Source organism: Falco naumanni, chromosome 7 (assembly GCF_017639655.2).
Source record: "Falco naumanni isolate bFalNau1 chromosome 7, bFalNau1.pat, whole genome shotgun sequence".
In the NCBI taxonomy this organism is placed as follows: Eukaryota; Metazoa; Chordata; class Aves; order Falconiformes; family Falconidae; genus Falco; species Falco naumanni.
Genome location: NC_054060.1, coordinates 42,874,186 through 42,900,626, shown reverse-complemented (window position 1 = coordinate 42,900,626; position 26,441 = coordinate 42,874,186). Strand labels below are relative to the sequence as shown.

The following is a 26,441-nucleotide window of genomic DNA, read 5'->3' as shown; positions in this document are numbered from 1 at the left end:
TCCTAGTTAAATATATACTTGTTATTTCAGTTACTGACAAGCTGCACCTTCCTAAATTAACATGTCCATATCCCACTGTGCATGTGTCTCATCTCTGCTTCCATAAGCAAACAAAAATCACTTAGAAACATTGAAGGTATTGCCATGCACAGTAGCTGAATAATACCTATGTGTACTTTCCAGCATATTACCTCATTCATATATGCTGAAAACTTGCAGAAAATTAACAGTCTTGTTCCCAGATGCCTTCTCCCTAGGAGAATATTAGCTTTAGCCTTTATTAAAATGGACTCTAAATATATACTTCTGTATAGTAACAGCATATAGTGTTTTTCTGGTTGGTCTTGTAAAAGGGAGAAGAAAAAGTTGCAGCTAGCCACACAAGCCTAAAGTGAAAAAGGAAAAAAGTCAGACATATCCAGTCTTTAATTACTCATTTATGGATTCATAACATTTCAACTTTTTTGTAAGTCAAGGTTTTCCTCAGTCTCAGAACTGAGTTTTGCCAATTAAAATGATCTAGTGAAGAAAGTAAACAAATGGGTACTAGAGACAAAATTAACCTCTTGGAACATGGGAACCTGCTCTACTTACCAGAAGGTAGTCATTCCCACATGATGAATGACAGAAATAAATGATCCAAGCAGATACTTAAACATCAAGTATGTAACACAGCCAGAAATGTGCAAAATCCCTCTACATTTTACTTTGAGCCAAGTCTTACCACCACAATATCAAGATTGTTCTTCCTTTCTCCTTCCTCTGCCCAGCCTCATCTCTTAGCTTTGCTCTTGCTGCATAAGACAGTTCTAATAACTGATACTGATGTCCAAGCTACATTTGTGGCAGAAAAAAAATATCTGCTTTTTTCTGTACTGCTTCCTAAAACTCCATATTAAATAAAGGTATGACCTGCTCCTGTGACCTACTGTCTTAAGTGCTAGTACAAAAGAAGGGAAGGCAACAGTTGCAGGGAGCTGGCTCCAGGAACATTCATACATCTGCTTTCAGACTCTTTGCCACAACAGAGTTGTGCAAACCTGCCCGTCTCCTCAACAACGTCCTTTGATGCCCATTTTTCTTTCCCTCATCACATCCTCTTGAAATAAACTACTACAAAAAAACTGTTTTATCGGATGCTTCTCCTCCACATTCATGTCAAATGTAATTACAAGCAGATGGGGGAAAAAATAACCAACAGACACAAGTAAGTATTCTCGTGTTTTTGCAAATACTAAGCACTTGATTTGAAAATCTCCATCTTTTAATTCCTGTGTTTTATATGACATTTAAAAATTGCCCCAATTTTTTCAAGTCTTTGAATCTAAGAAAATTCTGTATTTAATATCAAACCTAAGATTTTATTAATACTCTATCCTATAACATCACCTTCTACATACACATACAGAGTCATTACTCAGTAGCACAGTATCAAAATCAGCTCTTTTTTTAAGTAAAGAAAACACAGGATCTAATCCAGAACTGTATTCTATGGGCACACACACACAAAAATCAGGGTAAGGTAAAAAAGGATGCTTGTCCACAAAGTTAACCACATAGAAGATCATCCTCCACTACACTTCTATTTTTAACTTGTGAATTTGAGGAAATGGTGAAGAAAGGCGGGAAAATAACAGAATTACACTACATTCAGTATACTGTGTGGTAGTTACCACTTTGCAACTTTTGCGTGAGGGATATCTGAACAGTGCTGAGTCCTGACCTACTCTAATCAAGTTTCTGACACTTTGCCTCATCCGTATTCATATGGCTAGTCTACTCTCTGCTGTTTTAATGGACACAACAGCAGAAAACTTTTCCTGAGACCACTCTTGCATCTTCTAGTCAAGATAAAGCATAAGACATCACTGCTAGCAGCAGCTTTTGTTGCCAGAAGCCAGAAAAAAACCAACCCAACCGAACTTGTCCTGTTCCTTGAATTTCTTTCCAAAGCTTTTTTTTTTTTTTTTTTTTTGCTTACCATTATAAACAACTGCCCATGAGCTTTTGGTTCTGATGAAACAGCAATGCCTTTACCACCGCACTAAGAATTTTGAACATTTTCCCTAGGAGGAGCAACAGACAGGAACCACTTCCCAGCACTGCTTGGGCACTGGGGCCCTGTGATTCCCTGCACATCACAAACTGGCAAAGAGCCACACATAAAGGAAATGGAAAAGATTTCAAAGGTAATTTGTTAGGATTTTTCTTAGAATTTTGTTGAAATTTTACTATGTTGCATATTGGCAAATCTATCAAGGTGCTTTCTTTGGAAGATTAGAACCATCATTGCACTAACTAGCCATTTCCAAGAGAAGAGTAACATTTAATCTTCCCTGCTGGGTTTGAGAGCCTTTGAATCCTTCACTTGACTTACATTCATTCCATACTATGCCTCTCACTTATATTCTTCTAAATATGCTGTCTTCAGCTAAAGCTATAAGCAGCAGAGTCTTAAAAGCATTCTTTTAAAGATATACTGCATTTATTCATCTATTTAATAAAAAAATTGAGGACCCCCTTTGTGAGTGCACTGCAGGCAGCAGATGAGATGGCTTTAGTTCTTTAGTTAAATGACAGTTATTCTAAGCTGATGACTGCAGGAGCGCAAAGACACTAAATTTCATGTTCTGGACTACTGTAATGAAGACTTTTGTAATGAAGACTATTGTAATTTAATGAACATTTTGCAGTGAGGTGTACAGACAACCTTGATGGATAATGCGTTCAGACACACTCTGGAGAGTCTGAAGAGGCAATAACAATTTTCCTCTTGTTTTTTTTTCACACTTTACTTTCTAACAACTTAAATACATGCAGACATATATTTATATATGTGCACATAAATGAACATATATACACATAAATACACACACACACACACCCTCCACAGCCAAGCGTTAGGGGATCTCAATTCCCTGGCCATGTTCTGATTCCATTTTGCCTCCCCACAATTGTCACTACTGCTGTTCCTCCTCTCCTTCTTTCTAGCCACCAGTAGATAAAACTGCAGCAAAATTCAGCTTGACCCTAACCTTGGACCCATTTTTGCACTTCACTGCATCCATACACACATACTGAACCTTTCGTTCACTGTGAAGAGCAGAAAGATATATTTTGTATGTTCCACAAGCAAGAGTAACATGGGACAACAGGGAAAGCAGGTAAATGCAAAGGGCTTGTTGTGAACTGCTAACTGCCTAGGGTTACAGCGTAACATGCTCATTTAAGTACCCTGGAACAACTGTAGAAGGAACATGTCAAGTCAAGCATCCCACTCAATAATCTATCGCCTTTTACCTTACAGAATGAAACCTCAAGAGTGAGAAAGTAAGCCCTTGGAGGTTGCCCCACCTTAAATAACAGAAAAAAATTCAAAGGCAATTAAGAACTACCATAAGTTATCTGCCCTATGCTTTTGTCAGAGGTAAGCAGTATCAGACCACTACACAATAGCACACAAGACTGCAAATCCACTGGAACTGGATTTGCCCCAAACTCGATTGAAATGGGACAACTAAACCAGGTATATTTACCTGCCTCCGTGCAGGCTGCCACACTGAACAGTGCAGCTGTGCTGATGCTCGCTGACAGGCAGCACAGACAGTCCCTCATTGCTTAATAACATGGTGCTATGTTCATGACTGCCAAAAAAGTAAGATCTAAATACTCAGAAGTTTTATCTTTAAATAATCAGGCTATCCTTGAACTTGCAAGCAGAAATACAAAATCCCTGGACAAATAACTTGCATTTAGTTGGGTAATACCTACAAGACTCAATCACCTCTGAAAAGAGCCTGAACTAAGACTGAAAAGTTTTATAGTCCACTCTTACAAGGAGAAAGAAGAAATTCTACAGGAAATGGGGAAGACAGTGAGAATTAACTGTGCATATGCTATTTAGCTGTCAATTACTCTAAACTCTAGACTTTGAATACTAAATTTAAGACTGCTCTGGGACTTCTACCTCATTTCAGAACACACAGAAGATTATATTCTTGCAACCTGCTACCATGGGGAGAAGGCATAGCAAATTTATGAAGTTTCCATTCATACTGGAAACATGGTAGCAAAAAAAAAATAATTCTGAACATCAACAGACAAAGAACAAAACCCCAATAGTTTGCTCAGGTAAACTGGTAGCCAGTCACCCACTAGAAGTGACCAAATCAATGAAGTCTAATCAAGATTAGGTCAGGCTTGATATGACAGATTTCAATGTCTAAGTATAATACTTGAAATCAGAAGCAAAAAAACCCCCATCATGTCTAGGCAGAAGACATGGTGGTTTTCTTCTCTTCCCCACCCCCCCCCACCCCCAATATGATGAACCTACAAAACATTCCAGAGCAGAAAAGATACATATTTTACTATTTCCTAATAAATTATTTTTACATTAAGTAAAATTAATAATACTACTCCTTTCTGCAAAATGAATGTTTTTGCGTTTCAACTGTTAGAGGTCTTTATAAGATCAAATAAAACAGAGTCAGAAGAGACGAGCTCTGGGAAAAGATTCAATTAAATTACTGAGATTCCTTGGAGATAAAACCAAATTTAGTACTTAAAGTTGATCAAGTCCAAGATCTCATTTGCCTGGAAAGAACATGACAAATTCAACAGATGTCCTACAGGTTCAAAAAAAACAAAACAAAAAACACAACCAAACCCCACAAAGCTGAGTGGAAGTCTACCCATATCAGACATTGCCAAAAAGCCCACACAGATGGTGTATGAGAGAACTGGGTAGATCTACGTCATATGTAAGAATGCCCCATGTACTCCCTTCCCACTTTAATCTAAATATTGCCTAGATTTAGGAAACATCCTTTTGTCTCTGCTATCAGTTAGTTCTCTTATTTCCTTGACATCTCTATAGAGAATGATTCATGCCTGTCATTTACTAAAGGACTGTGCTGGTGGAAACCAGTTATACTCTTCCAAGACTAATGTTAGAAACAATTTTTGGCCAGTTGTCAGTGAATGCTATTGAAGTTTCTCATAAATAGTGTTTGCTGACTTTTGATACTTAACAAAAAACTTTTGACATATGCAACCAAACCCAAGCTTAAACACAGCAGACCAAAGCAAACACTTGGACACAGTAAATTCTCATACACCTACAGCAGCAACTGCCACTTTCCTCAACACACTGACCCAGCTTACAGTCTGTTAGTGAGTTTTCTAAACTGAAGTGGCACTGCCACCTTAAGACATAAGGCCAGCATTACAATTTTCATTATACTAGATTGGTTAAAGAAAAAAAATTAATTATCTGCCCTTTCTGATTTTTTAAAAAAAAGATATTCATGTAAGAAAAATTCAAAAATAAAACTGCAAGAAATTAACTGTTTTAAGTAATTTTATCATGTTATTACTATTTTTCTTCAATTAAGTAGCAATTTAGTTAAGCCATTTGGCTTAGTTTGAGCATTTTAATATTCAGTAAAAGGCATCATGGTGAATCAAGGTTCTCCAGTTCTGACCACAGCGAGTGCACAACTGTACTAGTTCTTTCAGCAATAGTGATAATACTTTAACATCTATCTGCAGTTATTGTGACATTTACATATGGAAGGATACACGCATCAAAAAATTTGATTGGGTGACAGCACAGTTAACATATTAATTGAGGTAAAAGTCTTGTCAACCTAGCACAAACTCAGAATAATTTAGAGGCTAAACCATCCTCTTATTTATCTGCAAATGTGGTACTCCATCACTGTGTTGATGATATGCGTGCCAAAAAATTCTTTACCTTCGGACAAAAGATGAATTTACTTTTTTAAACACTATTTCCACATTATTATACTGGAAAGAGCAATCTTACCTTTAGTAGAATATGCTTCAGCAATCAGGCGTAGCCTGTATGGTGGCACTGCAGCTAACTGCAGGTCATCAACTCCAACTCTGGCATATGTGTTCAGAGCTTCTTTGTAATCGCCTTCCACATAGTTTAACTTGGCCATAATAAGGTTAGCTTCTTGTAGGAATTCTGGCTAGAAGGAAGAGGAATAAGAAAAGGTTTTTTTTTTCCTGAGAAAACACACCTAATTCTTTCTGATAAATATTTGGTTTATTTTCTGTATATATTCACTGTAGAAATCCGCAGGGTATTTCTTAGGACAGAGCAACAAAACAACAGAATTCTTTCTTCATGTAATATTTGGGAAGCTTGTGGTAAGGGATGAATCCGCAAAACCTCAATCCACCAAGCTACCAACAAGCATTACCAGTCATTTTGTATTCACACATTTATTTACACATGCACCAGAAATACCTCTCAGTCAGAATCCAGCTTTGCCAGGTGACAGAACTATTTAAAGGCAGCCTATCATTACAACTCCTCCAATGATTTTTTTTCTAACACCACAAGTACAGTTGAAAATAACATAGCATCAAAACTTAATGATATATGTTCCACAGCCTATGAATTTGCACAATTTCAAAGTATAAATTGAAAAAGAATTTATGGAGGAACAAAGAAAGAAAAGGAGGAGAAATTAACACTCCCACAAATCATAGGAAACAAAACATTAAGGATGACTGCAAAACAAGGCCCTTATGATGTCTCAAAGGATGGACATTGAGTACAGAAAACATAAGCTGCTTTAGTAGCTACAACAACAGTTAAGTAAAAGAAGGGCCAGTATGGTTAAGAACATCAAAAGGTTATGACAGAATATGCTTTCAAGTATTAACCTCACCTTCCACACCTGCAAACATAACTTAAGGAACCTTTCCTGAATACTTAAGAGACTATTACAGAAATTTGTGAAGTTTGTAATGTATTTTGCATTTTTTAACACTTCTATTTAATGGACACTACAAAGAACAATATAGTTATATACTCCAAGAAAAACTTCCACAAAACAGGTTGTATTTCACTTAAGCATCCCAGAAGTCAATGACAATTTTCTTATTCTTCTAATGAAGGAAGATTTGAGAAATTTAACTGAATAAAAATCCATGGAGAAACACAGAGCCATGAAATAGCATAGTGCTGATGATGTTCTGGGAATAGCAATGATAATAAAACACCACACAAGCACTTTCCACATATTTTTCCATAATCAGTAGAGCACTCCAGCCAAATTCAGCTTTTCTAATTCTTGCTTAGACTGATTTACATACCTTTAGGTTTCCTCTATCGAGTGCTGCTGTGAGATGTTTCCTGACCTCAGTCAGCTTCGGCTGCGGGCCGCGTGGACTACTACTCTGTTTAAGAGTGTTTTCCTTCAAAAATTGTTCTAGTTTGGACTCCCCAAGAAGAAGTTCTGCCATATCATCTGTAAATAAAACCAAACACATGAAATATTAGAATTTTATTTCACTAACATTTCAGTGGAGGCAGTCATTGCACAGATTTTAAATACAAACTAACCAAAACAAACAGTGTCAAGTACTCAGATTTAACACAAGTCACGTGGTACTTTTCAATTTATCTTTTACCTGCTTGATTCATTGTAGAATCAAGTCTCCTGTGTTCTAAGCTATAATGATTTAGGACATTAAACTAGTCAGTGTTGTTCTCCTCCTTAAAAAGCAACACTTGATTCAAAAGGATTATGTATTTTTGTGAATGTCACAATATACACTTCTGAGATTCACTTTACCTAAAAAATGGTGTGTGTTTCACAAGATGCCTATTGTAGTTTCAAATATGAATACTGACATAGAACTAATTTATGCAACTAGTTTTATGTTACATGTCCCTCACGATGCCTTTCATCACCACCCATATCTCGGCTGTAAGAATGTAGGTATCACTCAGACCTTGTTAAGGCTTCAGCCATCCCAGCATGAAAGTCCATTTCTCATCTATCAGTCTGTTTCTTAGGAGGCTTACCACCACTTCTCAGACATGAAGGTAGAACGTAATACCAGGCATCCCAGCAAAGCTGCAGCTAGCATGTTTGCTGGAATTCAGTAATCTGGTCATCCTCTACCTTGCCCTTATCCAGGACCACTGAACTTATTTTACTGAAACACATTGAGTAGTTCCTCTAGTGAAAAGAGAGCTGGAAAAGTTATCGCCTCACTATGTGCAAATTGAAAAGACCAGGACATGTCTCACAAACAATGGCTGAATAACCGAAATTTGAACTAACAATAAATAAAATAGATTTTTAAATGGGGAAAGGCAAAAACTAAAAAGCAGAAAAAAGCTCACCACCCTATAACCATTAGCACTGGTCTTAGAGGTTATATAAAGGGACAGAAAAACTAGGACATGCAAAAGTCAGTGTTACTGTAGCAAAGCTTTCCCTCAGGCTGTATAAATGCATCAGCATTACCTGGCTGTTTAAGTACAACAAATTTCAGCCTTGTGTCATTTGGAGTAGTATATAAGCCATGTACAATGCCATTGTACAGCAAGCTATAAGGACCAGTGCTGTCCTGTAATATGTCTTATCAAGTATTAAGACAAAACCCCCTATTTTTTTCTCCTTAAAACCTCCAGCTAACTGCTGATTCTTAAACCACAATTTCTTCAAGAGAGTTTAAGAGACCAGACAAATAGCAAAAGTATCAAGGGAGTGCTTATTTTTCCATTTATGTTTTTTATTTGGTGTTCTGGGAAAGATATCCATGGTAATCTAGACATTTATTTGTTCTCAGCTATCATTCACTTACATTTTACTGTTTAAACACTGCTGCAGAAGGGAAAGTTCTCAGGGTCCAGATGAAGGCAAGCCACACCACAGATGCAGCCCGGTTGCCAGCCTGCTTAACTTGCTGCCTTTCAGATCATAGTTGTCAAGTTCATCAATCTCAAATTTGCAGTAGCAGTTCCATTCCTTTGCCCATCAAAGTTTCTCCTGACACTTCAGCTACACTCATCTCATCCCTACACCAGACAACACCAAATAATCTGAAGTGTCACTTTCTGCATGCACTTTCTTCTTTCAAGAGCAGCTTTATGCCTCTTCACATGTGTTTTATTTTGCCTTAACAGTGCACCTTCTGCTCAATTTATCCTCCCCACAACAATGCACTCTGGATACAGATTTCACACACGCTAGCCAAAAATGTCAGTTCTCTGAAAGCTAAGGAAGAGGAAAACAAAGTATCTCCCTGGTACACTGTTACTTCAGAGGCATTTCAAAACAACATGACACTTGGCATCTCTCAAATACATATTAAATGCACACAATTTCCAGTTAAAAAAATTTAAAATATTACTACCACTTGATAATACACCTATAGTATAACATTGACATTTTATTACTCACTAATTGCCAAGCAAAAAAAAATTTTTCTTTACCTATTCAATGGCAAATGGCACATTTTGACATGCATCAGTAAATCTATCATACAATTTGTACATCCCTTAACAAAGAAGTTGATCAGTTTATAGTCTCACTGAAATGTTTTCATCTCAAACATATGATGTACATTTTAACAAAACAAATAAGAGCAGTTAAACTTCAGTTCTGACAAACATTAAGGCTCAAAGGTTGTACACTATAGTATTTTAGATACACCTTAGGGTATACTGCGTTGAAGGTTAGCTAATCATCTTGCACACTGGAAATTTAACGTTTATGAACAGAACTAGAATGAGAAGGTTCTACAGTAAATAAGAACTGTTTTGGTAATGCACAAGAGACCCATTGTTAGCTGCAGCAGGAAACAGGCTAAAGAGGACTTTACCACTTGATCTATCAGGATTGACCCTGTTTATGACTTAATATGGCTTGCAGAGTCCTTCCTACGCTTAGAAAATAAACACAAAAAAATATTTCTTTACTACAGCATGAGTTTTACCCATACTTTATATAAGAGCACAGTAAAAAGCAGGGAAAGGGGCAGTAGATGCTCTCAGCATAAGCACCTGGAGGGACCAACACCAAGCTCTGAAATACCTTGCCCACTGCCTCCATCACTCTACTACCTTGTAACAGCAGCAGCCACCAGCTCTGACAGTTGTCGTCAACTGCACTGCCCTAGGAAAGGGCCCAAGCCAGAGACCCCAGACTGCCTCCCACCGCAGCCACAGGCCTGCCTGAAGACTGGGTTGAGGTTGAGATTGGCCAAAGACAAACAACTACACTTTGCCTTCTGGAGAAGAGGAAGAGAGCCAGCCAAAAACATCCCCTTTTATTGCACCCAGCTCATCATCCTGTACCATGCTATTCATCTGTAACCTGCACAACTACCATTTTCAAGTTCATAGGCTATAAAAAACACCTATCATTTTAAGTTTTTTTCTAATGTATTATACCTGAAATCTTAAATCCTGTGACAAAATAAAAGTAGACGAGGACCCAGTTTGTTCCCATACAATCACAATAATATAGTTCCAGGAATTTTTGAAGCAATTTGCACTGATTTGGGTACTCTTTAATTGAATCAGCAAAGAAGAAAAATAGAAGATATTTTAAAAGTGAAGAAAAAGAAATTCAAAACATACTTCAACATTAGGGCAGGCAACACAGGATCATACTCAGTTTTGAGCATTTCCACAGATTAAAAAAACCCTCCAGACAACCTTTTCCAACATTTGACTGATCTTAGTGTGAAAATTGTTTCCTTGCTATCCACTCCACATTTCCTTTCTTGCAATTTTTGTCCACTGCTTCTGATTCTTTCACTATACACTTTTGAGAAGAGGCTACCTCCATACCCAAGGCGGGGGGTGAGGGTGGGAGGTGGTTGCAGTAGGATTCCCTCTTTGTCTTCCCTTCCTAAGATTTAACAAATGCAGCACTCTCAGCTGGTTCTCTTCGGTCACGTGCTTTTACCCCCTTATCATCTTGGTGGTCCTCCACAGGGCTAGCTCTACTATACCAATGTCTGTCTTGTGCTGGGGAGCCCAAGCTGAGATACGGTCTCATGGACCAGATGTGGTCTCACAAGTGACAAACTGTAGGGAATAATAATTTCTCTCAAACTGCTGACTACATTCTTGCTAATACAGCGCAGTGTGCAGTTGGTCTTCATTGCTGCATGGGTTTGCTGCCAACTCACACTCCCTTTGTCATTCACCAGGACCTTCAGATCCTCTTCTGCAAAGCTGCTTTTTAGCCAGTTGATCCACAGACTATACTATTACAGTTATTCCTTCTCAAGTACAGTACCATGGCATTTGCATTTGCTCAACTTGATGAATTTTGCCATTAGTCCATTTCTCCAGCCTGTTGAGATCACTCTAAACAGCAGCCATATACTCCCCCCAGTTTTCTAACATCCACAAAACCACTGAGGGTACATTCTCAATGTCTAAGTCACCAAGAAAAACACTAAACAGTACTGATTGCAGTATCAACCCCTGAGAGGCTCCACTTCTAAGACATCACAAATGTTTGTTGGTTTTTGTGTCTTTTTAACCTGTGATCAAACCTCTGAGCCCAGCCAGTTTTCCACCTACCTCCTAGTCCACCTGTATTTTTAACAAGATATGCTATGGGGAACTATGTCCAAAGTCTAGACAAAGTTGAAGCCAACAATATCCACTGTCCCTACTTTATCCATATAGTCAGTCATGTCTCAAAAAGCTATCTGCTTGGCTAGTCCTTGATAAACCCATGTCAACTGATCCAAATCTCCTCCTTATCTTTCCAGCTGGTTTCCAGGATATGCTTCCTAATCTTCCCAGGGCATGAGGGTAGGCTGATACACCTGTAGTCCCTGGATTCTCATTCTCGACCTTGCAAATGGTCGTATGTGCCTTTTTCTAGTCATCAAGAATCACCCTCAGTCACCAGGACCTCTAAAAACATGACTGTGTCCTTGCAATGACACTGGCCAGCTATTTCAGCACTGACACATCCCACCTGGGTATCAGAGACTTGCATATGCTCCCTTTGCCCAACAGAGTCATCCTCTGTCACGGCATAATGCTTCATTTCATGAGACCTTTCCATCAAATGGAGTAATTTTCCATCAATATCAACAGATTTTCTGCAAGCACTGATACATATACTAAAAAGCACAAATGGTACAGAAAACTGTCAATTGCTGCAATAAAGCAAATTCTCCAAGAGAAGCAATATGATAAAATGAGATCTCTTTATTTTTAAAGGTACTCAGCATCTATTTTGTTAGTTTATTTTTTGCATGTTTTCTTTTCCTTCAAACAGAAGTCTTATCATAATTGATAAAAATCAACATTTTGCATAGCTTCAGTTTCAAGCTGCAGACTCCACAAGAATTAAACTGACGAAATCTACAGCCTTATTCCAAATTCCATATTTCATTAGCATAGCCACAGCATTATTATAAACAAATAGTAAAGTCAGATATTATGACCAACATTACCCTGCTCAAAGATAGTTTTAGCATAACACTCTGTAGGACTGCACTTCCTGCAACTCTTCTGTCGCTGGAAACCAACTGTGTGCACAGAAAAGACAGTTGGTTTTTTCCACCAATGCAAAGCAGGTTAGTCTTTGGTGTAAGGAGTTTCACATGTGCTGTGTGAAAGGGTCTCAGAGATCAGAGGCCTGCTCCAAACCTACAAAACTGTGCTTCAGAAGATGTTCACAGGATGCAGATATTTGCCTTGCAAAGAACAGGTCACTGAGGGGTCCCTTCAGCGCAGGTATTTTACTAATAATATTCAGAAGATTCCAGAGAGTGCTCCCAATGCACAATTTTTGTTTACAAGCCTCTTTAAAAAGGTAAAAAAAGCCCAGAGAGTGGGCCTTGAAAATAACACTTGAGGTCACCATAGTAATGAACTACTTCGAAGAAGGACAATGAAGATTAAAAATACAATTAGCAAAATCAAAACTAAGTGGTAACTTAAAAAGAAGTAAAAATATGTCCAACTGTAAGTTTTAAGGGATGTGCAAGTAGATACTTCCCTCCTGATCTGTACTCATCAAAACCAAACAAGCAACATTCCTCTTTCCTTTTATTCAGTTTAATGCTTCACTGAGCAAACTTCCAAGAAAGAAACATGAATATCAAACATAGCAAGGATTCCAAATGACACTCTAAAAAAAGTGCTTTCGTTCAAGAGCAGGAATATCATCAAGGCTGCTTGCAATGAAAAGAGTGAGGTCTACCATTGACATTCTTCAACACTTCGAAGAGCAGAACTTCAAACGTGCCAAAGAGGAAAGTATCATGCATGCCTTCCCTCTCATATGCATTCCTTAAGTAGGTCTCAAAAATTCTTCTCACCCATACTCCTGTAACAAGCATTTCTTAAGTTAAATACAGGAGATCTATCTTTATGGAGACAGTTGTAAAACACAGCTAGACTGCACACCAGCTCCAGAGATGTTTTGTTTATATACTCTGCTAAATTGTCATGGAAGGATATGAAACAACTAGTTTGGATGGTTACAATAAATCAGCGGATATCTTGCAAGAACAGGTTAGACACTAAGGAAAATGAAAATAAACCTTGCACTGTCAGGTGTGAAAATGCATTCCCTGAGGCATGAGGATTCTTAAAACGAAGTGCTGAAATCATCCCTATTACTAAAGGGGCAAATAATCACTTTACCTGGTTCACTTAAAGAACAGCACTGGCACACGCAAGAGCAGAGTATAGCCATACTCCCCTCGCTCAACAGCTACACCACAGAAAGAGGAAGACCAGCTCTAGAAGCTCTAATGCTCACCCATTTGTGGGAACACAGTAGAACAAGACAGGCATAGACAGAGATCTAACATTCCGCAGAAAGTTTGTAAGATTACTCCTCTCTTGTACACAGCAGAATTTCTCAAACTGGGGAAAGTAAGACGAGACAAACAAGAAGCCACCTCTGGAAAATTTAATTTAGCCTCTCTCTCTCTTTCCTCTGTCATCCTCCCCTCTGCAACCTAAGCTAAGTTTCTTCTCTCTGACAACAACTGGAGAAAATAAGACATTGTCTCTAAATACAGGACACACGCAAAAGCAAAGCCTTAAGTTCATGCTGGTGCATAGTCTGAAACTATCCAGACACCTTTAAGATGAGACAGATAGTCTACAGCACCCAGATATTTTGTTCCCGTCATCCATGCAAGTTAGAGAAGCTGCTGATCCATACACTAGCTAGGGACAGTCACCGTGCAGCAGCATGTATTACACATACTCCCCTTCAGAGGAAAGGTGGGAGAGGAGAAAACAAAAACTGAAACTTACACACAGATCAGATTAACCATCAAAACAAAAGGTGTTCTTCTAGGTCACCCATATACAGCACAACTCACCCTTTCCCTGTACCACTGCTATATATCATGAGACACCGCACCATCAGAGAAAGTTAGACTGTCAGACTGGCTTTCATCACAGGAGCGCTGCACTCGCTCAGCTGCTGGTGACTAGCACTGAAAGACAACAGGTCACAGAATGCAAACCATAAAAGCTACTGCAAAGCAGGCTTTTCTTATTTACTGAGTCACTCATCTGCTAAGTCAGCCAGTTGGGGCCAGACATTGGCAACAAATTTTTAAATCAAATTATGACTGAGAGAGCACTTTATTAAGAAAGCATTGGCCCGAGGCATGTCAACCACTCTGTGCCAGTAAGATTGAGCCTCCACAGTGCTTACAACAAAATTCCAATTATGTGGACATTTCTGAAAGAAACTGTTTATGAAACCATATAGCAGAGTTTTTAATCAGTTTTAGCTATCCCTTAAAGACATCCTGAAATAACGCATGTAATTTTTGCAAAGAAATTGCTTTTCTTTTTCTTCCAGCACAGTATGAGTGATCTAGATTATATTCTTTTGTAAGACACTTTATAAAGACAGATTTAAACTCTGTAAAGTTTTCTGACACCTTGAAGTCTAGCATTGTTTCAGACAGTCTAAATAGATGTTTCAAAGGAAAAAAAGAACTGTTAGTAAACAGTTGCGATACCATGAAAACTGGTTTCCCACTTTTGGAAAACTGAGATAGTTACGAATAAATATAAAATTCTTGATGAAAGGAAAGACTCCCTCTTATTCATCCATTCCTCCACTGAAGAGTTCATCAACAATTACTTAGCAAAGTTAGGAAGTATTTGACAATTTCTATCACAACTGTATTGCAGAATCATTTCTTAACGAGAGAAGGACAGCCTAGCTTGCCCATTTGTTTCTGCAACATCATAGTACTGTTGAAATAATCCACCTGCCTATAATAAGCAACAAGTCTGAGCACCTTGGAACTAACTGCAAGATAAAATGAAGGATACTTTAGGTAAAATATCCATTTCTGTTAGCACTGAAAGCAAAAGCAAAAAACCCAGACATTTCAATACATGCAAGCTGTTTTCTTTCAGCTTTGAGAAAGCTTAGACACACTCATACATAATGTCTTGAGAAGAAAGTTGTGCAGGCATGGATATCCCTCTTTGCAATATGGATCAACCCTAACCATCTTCAAAATAAGAATAAAGGCTGGCATAAATACAGGGTGGGCACATGATGACATGTCTTCGTAAAATGGTGTCTAAAAATATAATGACAGCTGCTTTGCTACTTGATTTTTAACATCTGCTTTTTGAAGCAAAATTGTTACCACACTATTGGGATTTGAAGCAGTTACTCGCAGAAAAACAGTGAATTAAAACAGAGGACTAATCTTCTTTTATCTTGGCTCAAGAATGATGAAGAATATTTATTACTACTAGCTTAAAAACATGGTTCATCTTTAATCATCCACTGCATCACCTGCTAAAATACAAAACAATCAGTTTCCTAATGAATGCTATCACAACCTCCAGGTATTTGCTGAAGAACCCTGGGTTTGTTAGCAGCCTAGGTTACAGGAATATGTAGCTCTAAATTCCTTTCTAAAAGTAAGCTTAGGGAGAAGGGGAGAGAAACGAAAGAATGGCAAAACTGCACACAGAAAAAAAAAAAAACAAAAACAACAAAAAACAAGCTCAAACAGGATACAGATTTGGAGCTCTGTCTCTCTTGGATAAAAAACAAAGCAAAACATTGAAGGTTATCTAGGCCACAACTACTACCTATGTGGTTTCTCAAGTGTTCCTAATATTAATGCAGAAAATGTAACATTTTTTTTAAAAAGCCTGATAATTATATATAGATACACTTGAAAGCCACAACGCAAGCACTCCTCTCACAGATAGCATAGCTGCTATCACCTCTGTGGCAACAACTGTCAACAACCCTGTTCCTGGTATCAAGGCTCCATGCACAAGATGTTCCTCTGCAATGAAACATTCATGTCCTACTGCTGTGTACACTGGCAAGAATACTCACGATCCTGTGCTAACAAAGATCTATGGAGCCTTGACAGCTCAAGATCTAATGTGAGAAAGAGTATGGGGAAAACCATTGTTTTCTTCCTTGTATGACAAATGTCATAGATTAAAAAAGCATTTTTAGTACTTTTTTGCACTCTTTTCTGAGATACACAGCTGCAAGCAAAATGTGCTGAATTAGTATAAAGTCTGCCACAAAGATTTAAGCAAAGAGGCTCAATCTCAAACCCTGAGGATCTGAATTTGTATAGGAGGTATTTAGGAATAGGAAACAGAGCAAACTAGCTACAGAACCTGAGGTGACTGGCCAAACAATCTTTCCTTGTAAGCAAGCAGATAACAGATTTAGAAGCATGTTGTATCACTTCACCCACTCTCCACCAAAATCTTCAGTATTTCAGGTAACATATTTCAGACTCTTAAAAAGCACAATTGTCCAAATGCATTGAAGTCAAAAGATCACAGTTACTGTTAGTTCCAAATGAAGATACTGCATGAGGTGAGATCAATTAGATGAAGCATGGAGTTGTAAGAACAAACGACGCTGCTGCTTCACCTGCCCCATACTGAATTCCAGAAAGAGAAAGAAATAAAAACCTCGCATCTTAACTCAGGACTAAAAATAATTTAAAAAAAAAAGCAGGGGAGGAAAGGGTCAAGGAGTAAAGACAACAAGTATGATATTTCCATCATCCCAACGGGACCATAAATTTATGTGCAGGATTCCAGCAAGTTGAGACTCGCCTTGTAATCCCCGTTCTGGTGCTTCAAATCTTTCCTGAGAGAAACTAGCTTGGGAGTGAGAAAGGAAACTCCTCCTACTCAATCCCTGGAAGTCTTACTCTCTAAAGGTAAAACTGAAGACTCAGAGTACCCGAAGGGCTGCATGTTGCATTATTTGGAGAGGATTTTTCCTCAGACTTCCTGAAACATGTTGGATTATCATCACACCTAAATCTAAAAAGCAGAGGAATTTTTATCCAGAAGTGGGATGCACCAAGAAGGATCACAAAGCGGTCAACTGCTCCATATAGTACCCAGGCAAAAATTTCAGAGTAAAGTTTCTGTAAAATCAGCTGAAGATGAGAAAAATCTTATAGCATCCCACAGAACATTTATTAGAAGGCCACTTTGAAATGGAGATTTCTTCCAGAGGAGGATCTGGAAATCCTGGATCCAGAGCTGATTTCATATTCATCTGGCAGAAACAGCATAAAACTTGTTTTCTAACTGGAAACAAGTTGGCCATACACTTAAAACAGAGACATTTGCTTTGTTCATAATGCATGTAACAGTCATTAAGAGCAATGGCTGTACCTGAAGAGGAGTATTAGCAGAAGTCTCCAAGTACTCATTCAAGGTACACTGAGCAGAAGTTACTTAAATGAAAATGAATGTTAAAACTAATCTTAGATTTTTATAAGGTTTACATTACTGAAAAGAAAAACAATATATGGTTATAGAGATGTCACGTATGATTCCAACACTAACTACTAAGTAGCCAGAATTCACAGATCCCAGGATGGCTGAGGTTGAAAACGACCTCTGGAGATCATCCAGTCCAACACCCCTGCTTCAAGCAAGATCAACTAGAGCAGGTTGCCCAGGATCTTGTCCAGTCAGGTCTCTGGGGACAGTAGAAGCGTAGCTAGAGAACATGTGCAGCCCAACACGCACTACTGGCAAAAAGGCTGCAGACTGATGCAGACAATACACATGTAAAACCAGAAACAGAAAACAGTCACCTGCTCAAAGAAACTTAATTCTACTTATTAACACCCTTAATTATACATGGTCATTCACTCCTCTGCCCCTGTAAGGCATGGCACCCTTTTACTGTGCAGCTATGCAGTATCTAGGCAATTTTCCTGCTTGACAGCCAAAACTCACTTTGAAGAAAAATACAGGCTTCCCAGACTATTTGTGCATATGCAAATTTACTTCCAAAGTACCACTACTACAGAGATTTATTTTATGAGGGCATATATTAAGAAGAACAGAAAATTGCAGCAATTGTTTCAAATCATGTTATTTTTATGGCTTTTTGAAATATATATATTCAACCTCCCAAATTTTGTGAAATGTTAAGACCATCAGAACAGTAAATAATCAAGCCTGGGCAGCCACAATGTATCATCTAGATTATTGATGGTTAACGTTTGAATTTAACTTGGCCCATTCAGTCAAATGCAATGTAAAACTAATAAATAAGAATGCAGGTCATACCCAAGCCTGAGAAGCACAAAGTGTGGGAAAGAGGATCACCATCATCTTTGTGTGTTTAACTGGGAACAGTTCTAGTAACCACACTGGGGGAGAACGATCAGAATTTAGCTTCTTTCCATGTACGTTTTGTTTAGGTTACAAAGAAGATCAAAGAGTGACTTGGAGAACAGGAAAAGCACACACTGTGATATCTAGGAATTCTTTTCGATCTTGCTTTTTGCCATGATTTGTTTCTCAAAGGACAAACCAGTTCTTCTGTCACTACTAACAACAACAACAGACTGTAGACTACGTAGATGGAAGGCAAAAACCAAATCATGTCATGGGGACAATGGCTCTTGTCCATGTTCCACCAAACAGCTACATTGCAAAACAGTGCAAATTTGACAGATGATGACAATGGAATCCAGTTTTTGTTCTCCCAAGAAGGTAAACAAAATAGCTGACAAAAAAAGAAGAAATAAGAGACTGAAGAAATCCTGACTCTGTGACTCTGCCCATCTTCTTATACAGCAGGAACACTTCCTTACTCCTAAACCTCACCATCCAGAGGTTTTGATTTGCATATTCACTCCCTTCTCCGTATTAATCAGTGATTAATTATCAGGTCAGAAGAGGGAAGTTTTTCATCTATGAGATGACCCGAAGCTCAAGATGAAAACACACAGATGTGCCTCTGTTCCCCAGAAGAGGAGATCATGCACTTCCCTAGGATTTCCAAAAGCCAGTCACTCACAAAAAACAGCCTCTTCTCATCCCACCCCACACCCCACACTCTTCACCCTGCCAGATGCATCTGGGAAAGCCCAAGTAAATTCCTAAAGGCAGTAACCTACACGTCACTCTCAGAGATGATTGTCTCAGGGACATAACCACCAGTTTTAAGACAGAAAGCATCTTTTAGCAACTTCATTGTTTGTTTGTTTTTTTAATTCTATCACCTGTTTTAAAAGCAGTAGGTCCCTACTTCTGCCAGTCCTTAAACCCAGCTCTAAACCAATCTCATCACAGCCTGGATTAATGCACAGCATTTTCTCTCCATTAAGGTACAGACTGTAACTAAATAGTAAAAAGAAAAACAGAAGCATGACTGGAAGCAAAGGCCAGGCAAACCTGAATTTGAAACAAGACACAGTTGAAAGATAAGCAACAACTTGTTCACATAACTAACTGCAGAAAAAAATAGGGGAGAGCCTGGAAGTTGCTGGTGTTTTCATATCTTGGTTGCCTTTGCAAAAGTTTTATGGAGATAAAACAGGTTACTGGGCTCAGGTGAGCTGCATTCAGAATTTGTCTGGAGCCAAAGGGATTTCCCACCCACTTTCTGTGAAATGAAGGATCTTTACACTTCCTTTTGGGAAAAGAACAGATAAGTCTTCTGTGAAACCTGTCAACACCCTCCACCTCGGGACGTCAGCACCCCAAGCAGCTGTCTGCAGCAGGGGTCCAGCACCTAACAAGCTCAAGGCTGAAAAGCCTACTCCTTTATTCTAATAAAGGGGAAACTCTAATTCGTATAGCCAAGGGAGTAACCAAAACAGAACGATTCACAATTTCAGATTAATTTCAGATTAAATGCTTACACAGGGAACTTAACAGTAGAGGAGCAGCATTTGCCAAATACTGTAACATGGAAGTCCTCTTTTATTTCCTCCTTTGTTTCAGTGCAGCTTAAACATTCAGGATCTACTTTCAATTATCAAAAAAGCAGGTCCTAAGTATCTGCTAGGGTCAGATCCTGATCATCTCCCTCTTTTCCAGAAAATACAAGCATATACTTCAAAGTTCTTCCTTTGCTTTACTGCCCTTTACAAGTCACACACCAGAAACATCTGTTGTAGAGCAGCTGTATCAAAACTCAAGTTGTTGATTAATCATTGTTAATATGCCATCTCTACAGAATACTAATATGGGTGATGAAATTAGTAAAGAGTGCTTAAGGCAAGCAGCTTTCTTCCTACTACAATATTACATATTTCTTATGTGGTAATTCCACAGGCAGTGATCAAGATAATTATAAAGACAGAATGAATGACTTGACGAAATATTTGATTCTGGCCTTCAAATTTACAGCTCTATCTCCAGAGACCAGTCTATTCTGTGAACTGAATGAATCACAATCCTGTTGGAAAAAACAGCACCACACTACAAAGCTGTAGCAAAATCTGTAAAATGGATATTTAAAATTACTTTACAACTACATTTAAAAAAAGCCTACCACCTTTCATGCATTCCCTTCTCTTGAAGATAATGTGAGATTACAGTAAAGGATTTCTGTCTATGCATACACATTCTGAGTGGAATCACACCAACCACACACAGATCATCAGTGGGGTGGGAACCTGCAGAAACTCATACATCTCCCGAAGCAATAGAGCAACTGATAACATCTCTGATCAGAGCAGCTTACTAACTGCCACTATGCATTCTGCCACACATTTGCTGACACCAGAGAAATTCCCAGATTCAGCACTCTTCCTCCAGTGCCTGGAGCAGAGATCAAATGCTCTCCAATGATGAAAGGTCTTGCTACCAACAAACACAGCACTATTGGCCAGATATCCTTGCCCTCTCCAATTTATCTCAACATCCTGCCACTTTGCTTTTTACAGAATTATTGTCTTCGGTCTCTCCTCATCAGATCACCAACTAAATTGTGTTCAGTGCAGAGAAAATTGCAGAGGAACTAACCATCAAATTCTAAATTCTTATTATTTAGAAGACAGATTTGTGAGAAGCAGGAATGGCCCAGATTTGGCAGGGAAGAGAATGGCCCACATTTGGTGTGGTTAAGGACCCTCTGTGCCTTCTTTCCTACCATGCAAATAAAACTCAAACAGAAGCAGTATCAATGAACCTGAGTTTATGCTAATGAACTTATTTCCCTACAGAAAAGTTAATACTAACCTTTAACCCTTCAAGTTAGGTTAAAGGAACCTAGAGCAGCTATAATACAGACATATACCAGTATATATACACTGATAAGTCAGGCTACCATTTCTTCTTGTAACTTTCAAACAAAGCAACAGAATGCAATCAACCTAACATTAACATATGAGATGTGTACTATGAATGTAATTATTTTAGAAATTAGCAGTATCCTTATAAATGCAAGCAGACATAAGCTCCAAATAACCAGAAGTACTTAGTTCATTCCACTTAGACCAATTACATGCTTGCTCACAGGAGAAGAAGAAAGTTCCCCTCGCCTTTGCCCTTCACTGGCTGCTGCCACTGTTCATTTTCCACTAGCTGTTACATTCTTCAGACCTGTGGGAGGCAAAAGAGCTCAGTAAGCCAGCAGAAGCTAACCCCAGAAACAGGAGCATAGAGTTTTCTGCTGGTCCAGCACAGTAAGTCCTACCTCTGGTGCTCATAAACACAAGGGAGAGGCCAGGAACACATAACTGGGAGAGACTCCATAAAGAAGGAACAGCTTAAGGGAAGGTAGGAAGAGCTCCTACATGCAATAGCAGCAAGGTGTTAAACCAGCTTGGTTACCTGTGAGATCATATTGACTATGCTAGCATTTTCTCTTCCAGATGAAAAGTCAGTTGGAATACAAGCAGCAGACCTACCACTTACACTGTTGTAACACTCCTGGCTATCTGAAGAATCAAAGTTGTCAGTCAAAAAATAAGATAACACATCTTAGTACTGTCACCATCTTTGGTCTTCATTCAGAAAAATGTTTGTCCTTAGTATGCCTGTTCTTTAAATACGATAGTGAACGCAACAGAAGGAAAACAAAAATCAAATGAAGAGAGAGTTAATTTCTACTTTTGTCGAAATGCAAAGGCATTTCACATCACAGTCTACAAACTTCTCTGGTAGAGAGGTAGATCTCTTCAGAAAGCTTTCATGTATAAATTGCATTACACACTGTATGTATTAAAACCAAACAAATTTGATAAACACCTTCTAAGTAGGGCATGAGTCCTAAGAGGTTTAGAAATCCCTAGTTTAAGAATAAGCTTTAACCATACATCTGAGGTCTTGTATTTCACAAGGGAGCAAAACACATGAAAACTGATAAGATGTTTCTATTCCTGCTACTTATGTCCAGGCAAAGAAGTAGCATAGAAAGTGATAAACAAAAAACAGACATGTAAAATACTTCCTGTTCCTTTGGGTTTGCTTCTCTGCTCCCTTATTCTGCAACGTTAAATAGCAGGAAAGACATAGTAAGAAACTATAGAAACAAGGTGTTGAGAGGAAAGGCAGTCAGAGAAAAGATCACACACAAAACAAAAGAGCAACAAACAGAAATGGGATATAATGGTAGTAAGAAATTAAATTAGTAAGAAAGCAGTGTGTTAAAAGGCTAGTGTATCTCCATCACCAAACTTGATAACCTGTTGGTAACATTCTGCTTTCATGGTAAGGTCACAATGCTCTTGGCAGCATACAGGTCTGCAAACTTCCAGAGCATGCATTCTCTTCCCACAGTAATGCAATACTGGCTAACTACATCATTCCACTTCACTTGAACTATAAAAATTCACCTCCTCGGTGCTTTTTCAGACAGAGCCACACATCTCACTGAACTTGAGCAAGGTCATATTACAATTACAGAAGCAATGAATGACCGGAAATACCCGTGGAAATTCATGGATTCTTTATTTTATCCATTCAGGTTTGCCACTGAACTGACCTGAGGTTTCCTCACTGTGTTTTCAAAGGAAGGAAAGAAAGCATTAGAGCACTAATGTCCTGGAAACTCTCTGAGCAGACACAACCTTCATACTTAAGTCCATTGTAGCTGCTTCCTTCAAGATGCTACTGTTTCATCAAAAACTCACGACTAACTTGCAATCAGCTTTGAAATGTCATTGCTAGCTTCCAAAATTATCATTCAAACACCACAAAATTCCAGGCACCCTGAGAATCCCAAATCCCAAAGGTATGAATGACACAATACTCTCATTAAAACTGTAGCAGAGAGGTTTCAAAACACAACCTTCATAAACCTGAACACTTCAATGGTTGTCTGTAAGACCAACATGTTTTGATAAACTTACTGAAAAAAATCATCACTGGTATTTCATAAGTTTCAACATTAAAGTATATGTGATCATTAATACCAGAGTGTTGTGGTCATCACCAGTTATTTTGGGGACTGCTACAGTAAACTGTGGTCTCAGAGAAAATATCTCTCTTATGTATTTCATTCACACAACTGTGCTTTTGATGCCAACCAAGTTTTCCAAATGAAGTTGTACATGGTTGTCTTACAGATTAAGTCCTTTATTTAATAAATATTAAATAAAGCCCATTCAGATTGGCTTAAAATATAAAAGAATCACATAGCCAATGCTTCCCAGTTCTGGGTACACTTAAAAATACATTCTCATTAATCTCAGATATTCACCATTTACTATTTTACCTCTTCCAATAATCTGTGAACAAGTTAATTTGGTACTTGCAGTTTTGCTAATTCTCACGACCATGCTTTGCCACCATGCTGTTCATCAGCAATATTAGACAAAATTCAACAAACAAATCAAAATTTCTTCATATCATTTTCTTACAGGAGTCTTTTCCTGTAAGTTAGACTAGTTGAAAACACTTAAAGTTTCATCAATGGAAAGAGATTTATTTCTAAACAACTTGGGGTTTCTCTCAGTTCCATTTCAGATGTGATACACAGGATGTGAACACCTCAGGACAGCACCTTTCTTGCAACCAAACAGCCTCCAGGCTAGCCAACGACCACATCTTTGTGAACCTCAGAGCAGCATGATGATTTCTACGCCAGCTGCTACAATTTTTGTAAATCCTACTGTACGGGGTGTAAATGGCAAGGTGCTGGCAGCGGCGGGGCTCCAGGAGTGGCCCCGTGGGAAGAGGCCTAGGGCTGCCCTGTCCAAGGCCCAGCAGGTCCACCAGGCCCACAGCAAGGCACAGCTGAGCCCTTCAGCCATGGTGACAGCACGTCTGGGAAAGCACATTTAAGAAAGGGCAGAATATGCCACAGGGAGGAGGAGGAGGGAACAAAAGGAGTGAGAAACAGCAAAGGGAACACCAAGGTCAAAGAAGGAGGGGGAGAAAGTGCTCCACTGTGCTGGAGCAGATAGATATCCAACCCTGCAGCCTAGGGAGGACCCAAGCTGGAGCAGGTGGATATGCCCTGAAGTAACTGCGGCACATGGACAGCCTGTGCCAGAGCAGGGTTGTTTTTTTTCCTGAAGGACTGCAGCCAGCAGGGAGCCCACGCCAGAGCAGAGCAGAGGAAAAACGTGAGAAGGAAAGACCAGTGGAAAGAAACCACCTCGCGCTGACTGTAACCCTTTTGCCCACTGCACCACATGGGGAGAGTCACAGGAATGAAGTTAGCCTGGGAAAGGGGGGATGAAAAGTGTGGCTTTCATGTCTGTCTTTCTGTTTCTTACTACCTGAATCTATTTTAACTGGCAACAAATTAAATTAATTTTCCCCAAGTTGAGCCTGTTTTGCCCACAACAGTAATTAGTAAGTGATCTCCCTGTCTTCCTCTGAAGCTACAAGTCTTCTCATCCTATTTGCTGCCCCTGCCCCACTAAGGAAGGGGAGAGACTAAGCAACTGAGTGGGCATTTGCTGTTAACCAAGGCCAGCCCACCACACCTGCATGTAACAGCTTTGACCCAATCTCTTACAGGAGTGCTGATGAAGCAAGAGCTCAAATAGAGATTTGAGCACAAATGGCCTGAATCTCACCACTGCTGCTGAATCCTGGTTCTGAAGCAGGAAAATGCAATGGGTAAGTGCCTGACAATGCCGAGTTAGATTAAAGAACCTTCTTTCATCTGTCTATCCTCTGTGGAAATAAAATGCAAGTCACCAGCTTGACACAGAGCACGCACCTTCCATGCTCCAAATTGTGGCTATTATTTATGGAATACCAAAGGTGGTGACCAATCCATTAACATTTGTCTTCACTCTTTACCTTAAAGCTCAGTAAGCTCACAAAGCCTTTCAAATAAGATCCATCAGATGCAGAAATTAGTTCTAGTAAGTGTCATTTTTGTGCATTCAAAATCCTACATAAAACTGTCATTTATATTTGATCCACTGTCAGGTTTTATACAGACTCGTAATTCTACGAGGGAGTAGACAGGATCCACCAGCAGAACAGAATAAGCAATACAATAACCAAGTCCACGCAGAATACTGCACCTCTCAAGTGATGCGCTTCTCCAGAAGTATGTACTATTGCCTTATGCATCCACACAGACCTTCATCCTGGGAGCTGTCATTGCTATTTCTTCCTTCATCTAATTTGGGTTGCAAGCTTAAAGGGATGGGAACTTGATACTAGAAAATACTCTATCAATGCAAGACAGCCCAAATAATAATCCAGCCCATTAAAATTTCTGTCGAGTTCTCTAAGCCCCATCTCCAAACAGAAGAGTAATTAAGTCCTGGTGAAGTAACAATCTATTCTTTTGCAATAGTGCAAGACTGAAGAGATTACAAGAGGGCTTCCCCAAAGGACTCTTTCCCATCTGTGTTCAAAGGGCAATAAAATGTATTCCTAGCAACGTTGATATCCTCAGTTAAAATGCTCCAGTATTCAAGAGTCTGAGCCAGTTCCCTACACACCAATACATGGACAGAATGAAGATCGTCTCCCCTCTTTTTCTTCCTCTCAGACCTTTAAATCACTCCTATGACATACTGTACACATTCAGCCAAAAACCAGACCTTACAGTATACATTCCCTAGCTGATTTGTAAAACTAAACATTACTACAGAAGGAAGCAGTAAAGTTCTGAGTACTTTTTCTTCAATTAATTGCTTCAGATTAACTAACAACGTCGATATGCATTAGGGTGCCTTTCAGTTCATATCTCTCTTCACAGGTGGAACGGAGACATTGCCTCTCCTTCATAGTCTCACTAGCTGATAACCGTGGCCTGCAAACTGTTAGGTACGCCAGGATCTAGAACAAAAACTTACAGTTTTAGACACTCTCAACAGCAGGGGCAGGTACTTCATTCAATAAATTACTCTCTTCCTGTGTTAATCCACCACAAAAGAAAGAATCCCTTATGATCACTTAGCTTAGT

At 38.9% G+C, this 26,441-nt stretch overlaps 1 protein-coding gene across 2 annotated transcripts in view; it reads right to left on the bottom strand.

Moving 5' to 3' along the window:
- Window positions 1-26,441, bottom strand: part of TTC7B (tetratricopeptide repeat domain 7B) — a 144,108-nt gene that overhangs the window by 115,736 nt on the left and 1,931 nt on the right. For both annotated transcript variants that reach the window (XM_040601428.1, XM_040601427.1), the window contains exons 2-3: window positions 7,135-7,289; window positions 5,831-5,999 (exon numbers count right to left, since the gene is read on the bottom strand). In XM_040601428.1, the coding sequence (XP_040457362.1) occupies window positions 5,831-5,999; window positions 7,135-7,289 (324 nt within the window). The remainder of the gene's footprint in view (window positions 1-5,830; window positions 6,000-7,134; window positions 7,290-26,441) is intronic.